The 17974-nt window shown below is 42.2% G+C and overlaps 1 protein-coding gene across 3 annotated transcripts in view; it reads right to left on the reverse strand.

Moving 5' to 3' along the window:
• TEX2 (testis expressed 2) overlaps positions 1 to 17974 on the reverse strand; it is a 49179-nt gene that overhangs the window by 21480 nt on the left and 9725 nt on the right. For all 3 annotated transcript variants that reach the window (XM_075178099.1, XM_075178097.1, XM_075178098.1), the window contains exon 2: positions 3029 to 4640. In XM_075178099.1, coding sequence (XP_075034200.1) covers positions 3029 to 4615 — 1587 coding nt within the window. In that variant the 5' untranslated portion in view covers positions 4616 to 4640. The remainder of the gene's footprint in view (positions 1 to 3028; positions 4641 to 17974) is intronic.

Here is a 17974-nt window from a genome sequence, read left to right on the forward strand (position 1 = left end):
GCCTCAATGCGGTTGGTCAGTTTTTTGATCATTAGGGGTCTTTTAGTACTGTTAAAAAGTCACAAACTCCTGCAAAATAAGAAGGATTCTGTTCCTAGAATCAGACTACTGAACAGCAGGCCAAATATGTGGGACAAAGTGAGAATCAGAACAGGATCTGCAGCCTAGTGCTCAAAAGAAGGGGGGGGGGGAGAGAGAAACATATAATGTAGCCTTTAATTAAGCTTCTCATGGGCATAGATTAATATTGGACTTTTAGTATTCACCACAGTGCAAAGTTGTAAAGAACGTTGTGATCACACTTCAGAAAACAAACTACAGTATAATAGGACTGGGCCAAACTTCCAACAATTTTGCCTTCTTCTATGAACTCTGGTCTGACAAATTAAGACTCATATAGAGACCACAATGCACAGATCTGGGCTGCATTGGAAATGCTGTACCTTCCCCAGGTCACCTGATGACCTCACTCGTGTCAATTGAGGTCACTGGGTGACTGGAATTTTGCCTAATCCAATCCAATTAGCCTTAAATTGCAGAAAATGGTTACGATGGTCACGCACAGTTCAACCTGTCACCACTGTTGGCTGGCGAGATCTCAATGTGGTCTGCTGTGCACCAATATCTATGTCCATCAACGGGAAATTATTTTACTTTGTGTTTTGTTGACAAATTTCTGTTGAAGTGCTGAAAATATTTTCTCTCCTATAATTAGCTTCCCATATCCCCAGAGATCAGTGTCTGGAGAATCTAGAGCACAGTGCGGAGGTCCTACAACCTCAATGATAAATGTCAGCTGCCAGCAGGGTTTCAACATCCCATCTTGTACATTTCTCCTCATTAGATGATTCATTGAAGGCTGCGGATTTCATTTAGTAATCATTTGACAGCCAGGACACTGCTGGGATGGGGGGGGGGGGGGGGGGGTGGAGTAATCCATTGGGATGCAGACACATTGTGAAATCGTTCCCGAATTTATTACAGATAGACAACAAGAGCTCTGGCAGCTGGTTCACAGTACAGCATTATGAATTCCGTTTACTAAGGTTTCAATTTTTACCTTTTACACCAGTGCGGTTTAAAATTTTAATGCCGTGTAAAAATTAAGACGCATCCTCAACTGAATTTAAAGCAGCAATTAATTTTATAATGCGAGGAGCACAAACTGCATGTATATAAAGAATAGGTAGTGTGCTTATTTGAAGTAACATGGCGTGACAGAAAACTGCTATGACATCACAGATGCTAAAAAAAAATGGTATTCTGTAAATAGGAGTTCGAACTGACCTGCTGTCAGCCAATGGGACAGCAGAGAGGGCACCGGATGGTAATGTCAGTAACACAATGACAAGTGACAGAAAAAAAACGTTTTATTCAAAATTAAAACACTCGTTGATCCCTACAGAAAGGGAAACTGCAACAGGAAAACCTGCCGTTAAGGAATCTGTATAGAAACATGGAGGATTCTGCACAGATAAACTGTGTGACAGATTTTCATTCCTCCTTTCTTACCATAGCTTGGGGTGGGGCATGGTGGAGTATACTGAATGTCAGCAGAAGTGAGTGTAGGGCTTTTAACTTATAAATGGAGCATTCTGAAATCAGAACAACCAGTTTATAAATGACAGTAACTGTCAATCGGTTATAACAACAACAGGAAGACTTGGGGTTAGACCATCCTGGATATAAAACCATTTTGGATTACACATGAGGCACTCTCTCTGGTCAGTCCAAACAGATAGTCCGCTTCTGTTTTCTGGGATAATGATCAACCTACCTCCCCTCCTAGATTATTACAGATTCCTCTGCCACATGTATTATCACTTCAGTCCTAACACAGGAAGAACAAGCTCAGGGAACTATACGGTCTGGCCAGTAAAGGGACAGAATGGAAGCGAATAGTGGAATAATAGGAGATATTACCAAAGCTTACGCTGATGGGATAGCAGTAAGGGAAACTGATACGTGACCGTATAGATAAACAGAACCTCCTACACATTCTGACCTTTGTCAGCGCAATTCACTAATGGCTGATAACACTGTTTGTATGAAATAATGATAATAAGCCTTTAGCCATCTCCCGGGAGATGAGAGCAGCCATAAATCAGGTGTGGCACTGCACCTTGTATGGGAACAGATGCTTATCAGTTGCTGCTGCTTTCTCCGCACAGAACATCTGATGGGCTCGTTACTTACTGTATGCCGTGTCTTCCTGTGGGATTGTTTATACTATGGATTTTGTCAGAAACTTGGATGAACGTAAGAATACCTAGCGATACTTGCATTATACCAAAGGGGAGTGTTTGAGATTGTAGGGGTTGGGCAGTAGGGGACAGTGTGGGAAATACTCAATAAAGGGCAGTTAATAAACAGCAAAATATGAGGATACAGTGCGCAGGTCACCTGACAGGAGGAGAGAGGCTTTGCTGCCACCTTCAAGCCCTGGAATCTCCACCCAATGAAGTGCAATTAAATATCCAGAGTCACAGTATGACATCTTTTAGAATGTGGGTGCAAATAAAGGGTGAATGAGTGCAACTAGCCTGCATCCTTCACGGAACACCCTGATCCCCCCCAAAAGGGACAACGTTTTGAGCCCCTTGCAGATAGGAGGTGCTACAACTAAAATAAAAATGGCAAACTGGCGCAAAAATGGACACATGACGTCATAAAAGTGCACTTGTGATCCTTCTTATCCTCCTAAGTGCGAACTGGCCTATTGTGGTTGTAACCACCACTAATGCCCAATACGAACAACGTTGGTCTGTGCTGCTTGGTACCTTGAACGGAAGTCTTGCTAAATGTGACCTGAGACTTGACACTACTGTTAATTAGCCAAAGGAGTCAGAGTAAAGCCAATTCTTTTGTTTTAAATACCAAACTATTTTGTTGGGCAATTAGATCCAAGAATCACTTAATTTTACACAGAACCATCATCATTTGTCAGGAGATGCAAGATCACGTCACAAAGGCCAGCAAAGTCCAAGAACTATACGGTTATTTAAAACGCACACAACACGTGACTTACCTTCTGTATGTCAGGCTCACTGATTTTCAGCGGTTCCACATATGAGTCTTGGTGATGTGGATGAAGGTGACGTTGGTGAGAACGAGGAGATGCAAAAAGCCAAATTATAGCAATAGCAGCCATGAATCCAAAAGCAATTCCCAAACAGAGTCCAGATATATAACTAGGGAGGGGGATTATAAAATAACCATATACTAACAATACAAGAAAATATAACGTTATTACAGGTACATCATAGTGTTCCACATACAAATCAACTTCATCTCCGGAAACAGAGCCAACCCTGGCCTGGTCTTCTGACACGTCAACAAGATGATCTACCTCATTTACATCTTCAAAGTCAAAGTCTTCAGAGTAGAGCTCGGTGAACTCATCATCCTCTTTACTTGCCAGCGCAGACAGGGAACATTTCTCAAGCGCCAAGGCGGAGGATTTAAGGCCAGTATCCTTTGTAGACTGTGTTGTTCCAAAATCCTTGTTATGTTCTCCTGGAGATTTGGTTTTCTCAACAATCGAAGGGTTGGACTCACTGGTCAAGTAATCAGCCTCGGAATCTCCTTCTTCCTCCTTGATGCTGTAGTTGTTATTGCTCTCCAGATGACCGTTTAGACTGGAAAGACTTGAGAGCTCTGTAGCACTTGAAGATAAAGCTTTGGGCCTATAGCTTGAGGAGTCGTCTCCCATAATTTTACTGAGAAGCTGGAAAGGCTCATAGATGACTTCCGAGAAGCGCCTCTTAGTGTCTTCAATTTTAGCCTCTACTTCGGTGACCTTGAAAAAGGAGCGGCCATCAGATGGGGAGGTGATTGGAGACGAAGGGGCAGTTTTAGAGTCTCCGCCTGAAATTCGGGGCTGTGTAAACTGCTTAAACAAATGTAGGTTTAATTTCGAGTCAGGTGGCTTGTGTGAGGTGGTCTCCGAGTCCTGCTTAGAAGTGTCCGTCGACAGTGATTTCACCAGTGTTTTCATTAAATGTCTGTGCCGTATCGGTGGTGTGGTCTCTTTTGGCTCCCCCTCGGTAGAAAGGGACTTCACTAAGCTCAGAAAAGGCTTTGCGCCAGAGATGGCAGGCAACGAAGAAGCTGAGGACAAAGCAAGTGTCTTGGATGGGGAAGAGACCAGCAATGGCTTCTGTTCAGTGGGGGTAGAGACATTGGCAGCAATTGCTTCGAGACTTTGCTGAGATGAGGACGTTGACAAAGGTAATGGCACAGCACTGAATGCTTTGGATTGGGGAAGAGCTTCAGCGGTTTTGACAGTATTTCCGGTTGGCTTAGCGGCAGATAGTGGTGGTGACGATGAAGACTCTAATATGGCCATACTGTGAGAGGTAGCAGGACTAGTTATCAAGTGTGTACCAGTTTCAAAGCAGAGATCTTCCTTGGCTTCTACTGCTGTTACAATGTTTTGATCATCCAGGTCCTCGCTAAGTTTTTCTTCCTCTTCTTCCTCTTCCTTCCCAATAGCTGAGAAGCGAATGGTGATGGTCTCTCGGGAAATGGAGCGCTGGACCTCCACTTTTGGTGCAGTTGCTTTGGAAGAGGTTTGCCGTGTTTTCTCTGCATGGCTGCTGTCCAGACTTGTCATTGCAGTCTCACAAGTGTTTCAGGACCTGTTCAACAGTAAAATAAAAAAAAAAAAAAAAAAAGAAAGTTGAACACATTTAGAAAACCACAATCCATCATACACATCTATATTCTGGATCTCCAGCGTTTGCTAAAGACCAGAGTCTTATATAATGCCATTAACAAAATCTTCTAAATTTGTATCCAATGAGAGAGAGACACCACATACTAAAGCAAATATTGTCCGTTTTAGTTTGTAATACTTGTACACCAATCACTGGATATGGAGCAGGGATGGACAATTATTTGGTCATTGTTTAAGAGAGTATATGCCTGATTTTAAGGCATCACAGAAAACTACAATGAACCGTTTAAGTTAAAACAGCAGGGTGGCTAAGTGGTTAGCACTTCTGTTTTACAGCAATGGGGTCATTAGTTCAATTCCCGACCATGGCCTTATCTGTGAGGAGTTTGTATGTTCTCCCTGTGTTTGTTTGGGTTTCCTCCCACACTCCAAAAACATACTGGTAGGTTAATTGGCTGCTAACAAATTGACCCTAGTCTGTGTGTGTGTGTGTGTGTGTGTTAGGGAATTTAGACTGTAAGCTCCAATGGAGCAGGGACTGATGTGAGTGAGTTCTCTGTACAGCGCTGCGGAATTAGTAGCGCTATATAAATAAATGGCGATGATGATGATGATGAAACAATGTGGCTCAAACAGAAGAGACCAGGCGTAATCTCAGCAAATGCTGAACAGCCCCAGTTACAGTGTCATGTATACTCCAGACTGACAGGAATTAGACAGGCAACCACAACACCCAAAACCGATTGGCATCCAAGACCAGGGTCACTTCTGCAAGGTTCAGTGACTGGCTTCATTAGAGCTCAACTTGGCTTCCAGATTTATTTGACAGGCTCCTGAATTCTACACCTGCTATAATGGTACAAGTACTAGAGGGTTAAACACAAAAGATAAGACCTGTTTATAGTCACACTGCAAATATTAAAATAATTCCTCCAAGCCCGCTGTAAAGATGGAAGAGTAACCTGCTCCATTCAGTAATGTCAGTCCTGTTTACCAGTGTGGGGAATGATTCATTTCTGTATTAATTCAATCTAAAGAAACTGCATTAGGTCCATGAAAACAAAACATATGAAGGTCACAATTCATTTGTAATACAATTTACTTGTGTCAAAACTCCCTTGAAACCTGTATGATCAGATACAGAATGGGAACCTATTCTGAGGATGCATACAGGGGAGTCTAAAAGTCTAAATGCTGATAATCTCTCTGGTGTCTCATGACCTGATGAATACTGAGCAGTCGATGGGTCTATGCCGCTGACAGGAAATCTATATGAATTTAGAGAAGACATGAGCAGACTATTAACATTATCCAAGAAGGATGAAGATCAGGTTTTATGTTACAGACAATGAATTTATGAGCTACTTATATAACGTCCTATATTGTCTATACAATGCTCTGCAGTCAATGCATGTACAAAATACATTGCATCAGATATGTTTATGAATATTCAGAATTACATTGTACATAATCACTTGTAATACAGGCAGCAAGAAATTGAACATTAGTACTTTGATAGAATAATACAGTGAGCAGGGGCAGGCTGGCAACTTGTAGCCTGTGGGATAGTCCAACAGAGAGGGCCGATGTATACCGCCACCACCAGAGGGTGAAAACCCCAGAGGCGGCATGTCTAGCACCACAGTGCATTGCAGAACACAGACACACAAAAAAAAGAATGCTCCGCATACGCCATATAATTTCACCCTTTCCACCTGATAAATATGTTAATCTCTCTTCCCACAAAACAGATATGTATTTTTAAAACATGCTAAACCTCTGCGGACGCCGTGATTTTCATATGCAAAGTTAATACACCCAGAGACACACAACAGTCCCCACATAACCTTAATACACCCAGACACACACCAGTCCCCACATAACCTTAATACACCCAGACACACACACCAGTCCCCACATAACCTTAATACACCCAGAGAGACACACACCAGTCCCCACATAAGGTTAATACACCCAGAGAGACACACCAGTCCCGACATAACCATAATACACCCAGAGAGACACACCAGTCCCCACATAACCTTAATACACCCAGACACACACACACCAGTCCCGACATAACCTTAATACACCCAGAGACACACACCAGTCCCCACATAACCTTAATACACCCAGACACACACACACCAGTCCCCACATAACCTTAATACACCCAGAGACACACACCAGTCCCCACATAAGGTTAATACACCCAGAGAGACACACACCAGTCCCCACATAAGGTTAATACACCCAGAGAGACACACACCAGTCCCCACATAAGGTTAATACACCCAGAGAGACACACACCAGTCCCCACATAACCTTAATACACCCAGAGAGACACACACCAGTCCCCACATAAGGTTAATACACCCAGAGAGACACACCAGTCCCGACATAACCATAATACACCCAGAGAGACACACCAGTCCCCACATAACCGTAATACACCCAGAGACACACACCAGTCCCCACATAACCGTAATACACCCAGAGAGACACACCAGTCCCCACATAAGGTTAATACACCCAGAGAGACACACACCAGTCCCCACATAAGGTTAATACACCCAGAGAGACACACACCAGTCCCCACATAAGGTTAATACACCCAGAGAGACACACACCAGTCCCCACATAAGGTTAATACACCCAGAGAGACACACACCAGTCCCCACATAAGGTTAATACACCCAGAGAGACACACACCAGTCCCCACATAAGGTTAATACACCCAGAGAGACACACACCAGTCCCCACATAAGGTTAATACACCCAGAGAGACACACACCAGTCCCCACATAAGGTTAATACACCCAGAGAGACACACACCAGTCCCGACATAACCGTAATACACCCAGAGACACACACCAGTCCCCACATAACCGTAATACACCCAGAGACACACACCAGTCCCCACATAACCTTAATACACCCAGAGAGACACACCAGTCCCGACATAACCTTAATACACCCAGACACACACACACCAGTCCCCACATAACCTTAATACACCCAGAGACACACACCAGTCCCCACATAAGGTTAATACACCCAGAGAGACACACACCAGTCCCCACATAAGGTTAATACACCCAGAGAGACACACACCAGTCCCCACATAACCTTAATACACCCAGAGACACACACCAGTCCCCACATAACCGTTATACACCCAGAGACACACACCAGTCCCGACATAACCGTAATACACCCAGAGACACACACCAGTCCCCACATAACCGTAATACACCCAGAGACACACACCAGTCCCCACATAACCGTAATACACCCAGAGACACACACCAGTCCCCACATAACCGTAATAAACCCAGAGACACACACCAGTCCCCACATAACCGTAATACACCCAGAGACACACACCAGTCCCCACATAACCGTAATACACCCAGAGACACACACCAGTCCCCACATAACCGTAATACACCCAGAGACACACACCAGTCCCCACATAACCTTAATACACCCAGAGACACACACCAGTCCCCACATAACCGTAATACACCCAGAGACACACACCAGTCCCCACATAACCGTAATACACCCAGAGACACACACCAGTCCCCACATAACCGTAATACACCCAGAGACACACACCAGTCCCCACATAACCGTAATACACCCAGAGACACACACCAGTCCCCACATAACCGTAATACACCCAGAGACACACACCAGCCCCCACATAACCTTAATACACCCAGAGAGAGAGAAACACACACACACACACCAGTCCCTATATAACATTAATACCCCCGGTTCCCAAGTTAAATTAACAAACTCTTGGCAAACTCTTTTCTTTGTCTCCTGGAAGTGATGCAGAAGTGATCTCTACATGGTAAAAGGTGAACATTGAAGGCGTGCCAAACTCAAGCGCATGCAGCCACTTGCCAAGTTGCTTATTTTTTTTGCCGTATCTCTTGCTCCAGCTACAGGGCTAGTCTAAGTCCTGAGTTCTCGTATACATGCTACAACATGTGTTTGCAATCAAGAGCAACTGTAAAAATGTATTTTATGTTCAATAGACATTAAGAAAATTCTAATAAAATGTATTTCATGGGGGAGAAAAACTAAACACTTTTTATTTACTCTTTTCTTCATTAACGCTTATATTAACTGGTGACATTAATTCAATATATATATTTTTTCCTGTGCGTTCTTTTGCGAATTTATAATCCACATCATTATTGTACATATCCTGCAGTGTCGTTGTAACAGAGCCGACCTACACCCGAAATCATGAGCGCATGTATCTTCAGGTCCGTTCCCTGATAAATTCGGGAATAGGGGGAGCCGCGTTTTAAACAAACGCACGTTGTGAACAGAATGCGTGTCTTGAAGAATCAGGTCCTAAATAAAGACCTAAATATAATTAGCAATGAGAATATTGATAATCTCCTATAGAACAGCATCCCTAAATCATTACCTTGCTTTACAAAGTGGAATTTTCTAAGGAAAATAATTACATGCTTTAATCCAGGGTTGTCCAACCCGCGGGCCGCATGCGGCCCAGCACGCCTGTAAATGTGGCCCAGCAGGAGTTTTGGTTGTGGCAAGGGGGCGGCGCTGTTAATGAAAAAAAAAATCCTGCCCAAAAAAAGAAAAAAGAAAATACTTACCTTGCGGTCACGTCAGCTGGCGCTCCGGCTCCCTCCCTGGTCTCTTCCTCCGTGCGGCACTCACAGTGAATGTCGGGGGCGACGTTATCACACCCAACATGCATTGCGTAGCGCAGCACAGAGGAGTCACCCGCGCAAACTATCAGCAGCAGTGAAAGATTATCCAGTATCTTATTGTTGTTACTCTGAATTTGGACTTTCTGCACCATGCAATTATGAACTAGCTGTGTTCTCTGTATGTATCTAATATAAACATTGAGATGATTGTATTTTTAATATTTTAAACCATTTTAAATGTGCAGTGCTGAGTAGGGTGAAAATATCACCCACTGTTACCCTCATCGGAGGCTGCTCCATGAGCCATTTTACCCGCCACCCTATCTTTAAATCTCTGTAGATTTCTATTAGTCCTCCTGATGCTACCTATATCAGTGACCATTTCAAACTGGTCAATAAAAAAAATGATTCATGGGTGCAGAAAGAGAGGAAAAAAAAGTTTTTGGCATTTAATTCCCCGAATTCCACTAAGGGGCAGATGCAGGTAAGTTAAATTGTAGCTGGTAATGGGACTACTGCTTTAATCATGATTCTGCAACAGGTTTCCTAACTCTTACTAACTTCATTTCCAAGTAAGTTTAATATGTCAACTATGTTTTCTATGGTTTTTTGGATGATCAGCTATCGTTAGTGTTAGTGTATTTTATGTGCGGCCCAAACCAACTCGTCGTCTTCCAATGTGGCCCAGGGAAGCTAAAAGGTTGGACACCCCTGCTTTAGTCATTTCCCTAAAATGTCCATCATAGTCTTTCAAAGTCATATTTTCCAGTAAAAAACATGATTATTAACAGTAAGGTCATATTTCCTTAGACACGGTACAGCATATGGCCTATGGATGTAGTATGCGATTTCTAACAAGAGAACATTCTTACCTTGCTCACTTATGTGAGCAATAAACCAATGCTCATTCAGAGCTCTCTTGTTCCTTAGTTGTGTGACCTGATCCCCACCATGAGCTCATCCTGACATCCCACAAAAGTTCTCCACGCTCCAGAAACTCTGCATCCAGGGCAGCTAAAATGTCCACGTCCCCACATATGCGGAAACACTGATTAATACAGACCAGAAGCGGAGTCGACATCCCAGTGTTACAGGACCGGTTCAAGATAGAACAGCTCAAATCGTCTCTAACAGCTGCCTATGAAAAGAAAACCTCTTTTCCTCTTATAAAGCTGGTCGGCCATAGAACATTTATATTACAGAGCCTGTCAGTCATGCTGCAGTGTCCTGTGTAGCCTGTAACTGACGTTCCATTAGCTGAGGGATCAATTAACTAAAGTACTGAGATACAGGAGAACTGGAGAGCACAGATATATTACATGGGCTCTAGCCTGTCCCTCTCATAACTACTTCTTCTTCGCGGTCATCGCTTAAGTGATTTGTGAGACACTAAGTGCTCTCAGAATCCTGAGTGCTATGGCGGTACGCACATGTGTGTGTCATACATGTTGGAAGACAGAGGACTGTCCAACCAAACAACCTGTAATGTGACCATTCTCTGTGATCCTCCACTAGTTACTCATAACTATGTCCTTTTATAGATGTTTAATAGTCTAGTACACAGGGCACAATATACTTGACCCTTACATGACTCACTTACTAGTCATCAAGTTCTTGCACGGTGGTAATCGAGTGATCGGTGCTTTAAACACCGACACTCTTTAATCCTCCACAATTATTCCTATACCGTACAGAGCAACAAAAAAAAAAAATAACTACGGTACTTACTAGTAAAAAGACAGAGGGTAAATCCGAAGACAGGAGATCGCGACTGTTGTAAATGACGTCTTACAGCTGCGACTTGCAAAGTTCCGAATTTAAAGCAGCAACGCACGGAACCAGGTAAGTATTAGGTTGACATTACCAGTTAGGGATCTTAACCCTAAGTCCTAACCCTTACCTCTAACCCTACCCCCTAACTGGTAATGTCAACCTAATACTTACCTGGTTCTGTGCGTTGCCGCTTTAAATTGGGACGTCATTTACAACAGTTGCGATCTTCTGTCTTCGGATTTACCCTCTGTCTTTTTACTAGTAAGTAGTTATTTTTTCTTCGTCGCTCTCTGTTCAGTATAGGAATAATTGTGGAGGATTAAAGAGAGTCAGTATTTACAGCACCGATCACTCGTACTACACCCGTTCTTACAGACGTCTTCTAGGTCTCCCTTACAGGTTTCCAGGCCAGAGTACAGCACTTCTCACCAAGCCAACGGTGTCCTACAAAGGCTTAAATTGCATATCCAGGTATTCATCGGTAGGAATAAGTGAGCAATTCCCGTTATTATCCAGTCACATCACTGTTAAACTATTTTCAGAGGACAATACATTTTTTCCTTAATGTATTATAGGCCGTCTTATCCTTTATATAATGATTGGTTTTATAGAACAGAATATTTGGATCATATACTATTCCATACTCCCATACATATTTGGAGGCCTCATTATCTCTAGCCTGGGCTCCATCTAACACAGAGAACAATAGTTTTATTTTTGATATTTTATTTTATATATTTTTACCATGTTAACTAAACAATTACTAATGTTTATTCGGCTTCAGCACAGGTGTCTATGTATTTATATTTGACGTCATGCTATTGATTCTATTTGTATGTATAGTGCCAATCATGTATAACATAAAGTGACAGGATAGAATACTGTACCATTACTAGAAGTAGACATCGAAATGTTTCTCATACAATGGAGAACATTAGCTAAATGCACAGAGGGCGAGGAACAACGATTTACCCAAATCAGATCTTACCCTTTGTGCACTTCCCCTTTCTAACAACTGTACTGTTATTTACGGTAACACAGACAATTTAAAATTGATAACTTCCTACGTTCACCATGGTCCGTAGACAGTTCCGCACTAGAGCAAGGTAACCAGAGCACAAGGGCATCTTAGAGCAGTTAGAGGACTACACACACACACACACACACACACACACACACACACACAAGTTGGGGGTAAATTCTGCTGTACTGCAGTGGTAAATAAAGTTACATGTGGCTACGCGTCTTCCAGAAATATGTCTACTATATCATCACTATTTATTTATATACATATATTTGTTTTTAGGAGTGTGGGAGGAAACCAGAGCACCCGGTGGAAACCCACCCAAATACAAGGTGAACAAACAAACCCCACATAGATAAGGCCCTGGTCAGGAATCAAACTCATGACCACAGTACTGCAAGTCAGAAATGCTAACCACTGAGCCACTGTACTATATTCTACATTATAGCACCAATAAGAGCTTGTTCACACAGCAAACATTAAAAAGTCCAACAAATAAACCTTCAGGATGCCTTATATAAAAGATTAATAATATTCCAAGATATGTGTCAAAGTTCCCATACCTTGACATATTTCCCAGTGTATTTACTTTGTTGTACAACAGAGTGCGATCAATTGTTCTGCTATCAATATATTTAGAATAAGAGGCTGATTATAGTGCCTTTCAATGGGATTCCAAACAGGAAGTCGACTGCGCATAAGAAAAGGTCTCCTCTCACTACCACGGTTTAATTTTGATGAGCTTCAGAAGCTTTGCATTTGTGATTGATGTTAGTAGCTCTTTATTATAGGGCACTTTGCAATTGAAGTTTTGTGACCACTTATTCAATGTCTGTGGTGACCGCCATCTAAATGAGATCCTGTGCGTGCTGTAGCTAATAACAGATCACAAGACGACAGGCCTTTCAGGCAACTACTTCTTACCATGGACAAAGCGGTAAGGGGCCGAGTTGACGTTTCGTGTACAGTAAGTGACAATGGAATCAAGAACAAATTAATTTGAATATAAGATTTGTACATTAAATTGCAAGAATGGGAAAGAATCTAGAGGGAGTTTTAGAAGTAATTGTAAAACCCAAAATAAAAATATTCTACTATGGCTCAACCTTGCTGGCTATAATAATACAAGCACAATGCCAGGTAATAATCAGATATATGTGCGTAAGACCAGCTTAATGTATATGGAAGGAGGGCAGACCAGGATTTGTAAACAACCCCCCCAAATCGTTATGGCTTTTAGGAAGACCCAAAACTGGGTCCAGACCTTCCCAATATCAGGAGCAACCATCTTCAATGTGGGGGTATTTGGTTGCAATTTCAAATGTAAAACCCCAATTCTATGTGCCATCCGACTGTCCGCTAGAGAAAGGGGTTAAAAGAATCCTTCAGATTTATAAATGCAATGAACATCTGTTCCACAAGACAAATTCTCTCCCAATAGACGGTTTCTCTTAATCCCCCTTAATGTTTCCAGTCTGTCTTAGATCCAATAACAACAATTTAAATTACACTTTTTTTTTAGTTGCTCCTCTGCAACTTTGTGTTCAGCTGGAAGTCACACAAAAAATGAACTCTTCACTCTTCAGGAAGTCGCACCTCCCAGATTTGTTTAGGACTAAAAGACGATTTTAAAACGCTGCTTGTATGTCAAGAACGGATTTTACAGAGCGCTAAAGGTTAACAAGTTCCCAAGTATGTTTTCCCTGCCTAACAGAGCTAACAATCCAACAGTTGGCGCTTGAGACACCGGGAGACAATGAGAGACCTTTATGAAAACTGGTGCACAGGTCACTAAGAAAAGAAGCTGTAACCCATAGCGACCGGATTCTAGCCGTCGCTCTCAGTACGGTTGAGGAAATGAAAGCAAATGTCTGATTGGTTGCTGTGTTTATGCACAGTAACCTGTGTTCCAGTTTTCATTAGTCTCTCCCAATGTGACTTGTCCTAGATCCAAAGAAGCCTCCATATTTTAATGACAAATAATCCTAAAATCCTACTTCCTGCCTCAGCGTTATTGTTAGCGTGTGACTACGCATTGCAATCCCTGAATTTTTCGATTAAATACTTGTATGTCAGGTCAGATAAAGAGATATTAAGGTGGTCAGATAAAGAGATATTAAGACTGACTAGGGTGTTACAGGAAATGGTGTAAGGAGGGGTGAAGGGTGGATTCTGCGAGGTTTATCTCCTTACACACCAAATATGGACAAATTCATATTACAACATTTTATGTGAATGCTAGGCCCTCTGCAATACACGGAAGACCAGTGTTACCATAAAGGCAACTACAGACCACTGCAGATATAAGCCAGCACCCAAGAGATATATACTCTGCAGTGGTGTAAATTATTTTACTAAGCACAAAATATGCAGCCATGCAGTACATTAAGTGTGTGCGCCTGCTTGTATCACTCCTACATAGGTGCACCCGATGTTTCACTGTAGAAGTGTTACCAGCCCACTCTAACTTCAGGACCAGCGGTGTGTGCCCGTGCAACACTAGAGGAATAAGATGACTGGCACCGTGGTCACACTAAGGCACAATGCTGATGGCTGCCAACTGGAGTCACCTGTCACCAGTTGCTCATTATTAATACATTCCCTTCTGTGCTGTAATGTGACACTGACTGTGCAGGAGCCATTTAAAAGCCTGTAGTAGTTAATTACTGATGTACTTCATGTAAAAGTAATGTCTAACAGGTGAAAATAAATCCAGGGGCTTAAACACTGAACAAATGACTTTGCAACCGACACCTGGGTTTGTACTCTGGGAGATTGTCACACCTTGGTATATACGATATACAGATGTGGCTTAGATGGCGGAACTGGCGATTAGTCAACAGCCGACAGGGTTACTGAGCATTTAAGTATTTTATTTTCGATACGGCATATTAATTGTTTTGCCATCATTGCCCTCGGAGACGAAAATAGTAAGTGCTGACCCAGGTTGTTCAGATCTTCAGTTGTCTGTATCCCCCCAATAAAGAAAATGATTTGACCTGTATACATTTTATTCATCCTATGTCATCTAATGTTTAAAAAACTACATGCAAACCTACCAGTCTCATAGAGCTACGTAATTGTACCAACAAACTAAAACACTGACTGTAGCCTTCTCTTGCGAATGCAAAGGTATGGGAGGACCTCAGTGAAAAGTGTCTTATGAAACTGAATGGATTGGGAATCTGTCAAGTCACAAGTGGATGGGTTCTGCACAAGACCTGCGTCTCTCTTTCACTCTCATCACATCCTCCCATTCTTGGTTACAGGACTTTTTTTCGGGCTGCACCCACTTTGTGGAATTTCCTCCCTCGCACAGTAAGACTTTCCTTTAGTCTTCAAACCGTCAAGCATTCTCTGAAAACCCACCTCTTCAGACAAGCTTATAATATTCCTCTACCACCCTCTTAATCTCCCTAGTTTACCCTATTACCACCCTCTACACAGCTAACACAAGATAACAACCCTCTGACCAACATTGCCACAAACACAGCCACTCAATACTTCTACCTTTGCATTCTAGCTGGTCCATTGTGCAATATGATGTAGCACATGCCCTTGTGTTTCTAACTCCCATTGTCCCATAGATTGTAAGCTTGCGAGCAGGGCCCTCTTACCTCTCTGTATGTATGTATTACCCAGTAATATCTTATTAATGTTTGTTCCCAATTGTAAAGCGCTACGGAATTTGCTGGCGCTATATAAATAAATGATGATGATGATGGGGTAATTAAAAAAAATAAAAAATACAAATTGGGGGGGTGGGGGGACTATGATTTTAAAGAAAATAATAAACTGTGTGAACTTCTCTCTTGTACAAACCATAGATGTTCCCCTGACTCTCCTCCACCCGCTCTCATTTTCGACCGCTGAGCTGACAATTCACTATATTCATCCTCAGAAAGGATTTAAAAATAAAACTTTATTTAGCAGTAAAGAATTGACAAGTTTACATAAGACTTTCCTCACCCTTTAACCAGCAACAAACGTTTAGCAACCAGCAATGTTAGTAACACAATAACGAGTGTGAATCTATGCAGAGCTATTCATATCTGCCTCCCATCCCTATAGCTGCCTGCATTAAATAAAAAAGGACTATTGTTCTTTTCACAGTATATTGACAGAAATTAAATTTATTACACGGAACTGCTGCCAGTAAACATAAATCTACTTTTTTTTTTTTGTTAGTTAAATGTTTTCTTTCTATACAGCGTCTGCACCAGTGCAAGATGAAGTAGGTTATGAGTGGAGAAAATATGCTTTGGAATAAAACCCTACACATATAGGAGAATAGGGGGCAGCAGGGATAATAATGCAAATTTAAGCTTACAGATCCTTGAAGATGAAACAGGAGATCTATACGGCTGTGTAACCAGCCTCTTCCCAGCCTATGTAAACAGCAGAGTTTTATGCTCAGGACACAGCATCAGCCAATGATGTCTCAGAACATCAGTGAAGAATGGATGTTGTGCTGTGTTACATGATTCATACTTAGATCATTTTGACCACATTCCAAAATATGTGCCCCATTCTCATCACAGTTGTGAGTCCTGGGCTGGAATATTTCCAAGTCAGACAACCTCTAACCCCCGCCAGGGGCCTCGAGTCTTGCCAGCATCTTAGCTGGTCTCTCAGGGGTATGTGGGCCATTACAGGGGGGCAGTATGAATATGGCTACACAATATATTCTCATGTAACAAGATTAGATTAACAAATTAATATTTGCAGTGACAATAGTACAGTAGAATGGACACCATGTGGACCCAGGGTCAGATTGGAGTAATGTACTCTGCACAGCTGAACTCATGGCTGATCAACCAGACCTTGAGCTTCCATGTCCGTGTTTTCATGAACCAGAGTAGGAGAAGATGCAGCGACGTCCTAACTCAGAGCACAGGTCGTTCCACGTGCCGTCCCCTCCTCTGTGCTTGCTGAAGAAAGGAATCCGCTTAATCTGCTGAAAGATTTTTTTTTTTTTCCGGAGGCCTGAGGGATTAATGTTTGGGTAACACAGTAATCTGTTTGTGTGATCAATTCAATTCAGGTCAGCTGGAAGAAGGTGGAGAGGACAGCATTCCTCATCGGAAGGCCGCTGCCCTGGCATAGGAAGCAGCGGCCAGCTTATTGGTCGCAAAAGTCTAACACACACAGATGCAGAATTGCAGCCAAATACTGAAAGAAATGTTAGCACATTACAGCTATACACTAGTTACTTCATAACAAATGTAGGAGGACCCTACAGAGGACTACAACCTCTAATCTATATATATGCATATAAATACGTGTATTATATTTATTATAAGACTGTACAAAGAAGGGCAACTACAATGGTGCATGGCCTACAGCACAAAACTTACACGGGAAAAACAAAAAGATCTTAATTTGTATAGTTTGGGGCAGAGAAGGGAAAGAGGGAGCATAGGTTAAAAATTGGGCAGACTAGATGGGCCAAGTGGTTCTTATCTGTTGTCAAAGTCTATCTTTCTGCCAACGTTTGATATGCCCGATAGGACTAATATACAAAAGAGAGACACATCTAACATTAAAGTTATACACAAGCCCTGGCAGACATCAAGTTATAATTAAAAGGACCATTATACTCCAACATTTTCAGATATTATTATAAATATTTTTTTGTACAGCATCACGTTACTCCACAGTGCTTCACAAGTGGGAACAAACAGTCATAAAACAAGACCGAGTATAACAGACAGACAATGAGGAAAGAGGGCCCTGCTCACAAGCAGACAATCAATAGGAAAATAAGAGGCTGGCAAATGAAGGTAAATGCCAAAGATT

This window comes from Mixophyes fleayi, chromosome 6, assembly GCF_038048845.1.
Source record: "Mixophyes fleayi isolate aMixFle1 chromosome 6, aMixFle1.hap1, whole genome shotgun sequence".
NCBI classification, from domain to species: Eukaryota; Metazoa; Chordata; class Amphibia; order Anura; family Limnodynastidae; genus Mixophyes; species Mixophyes fleayi.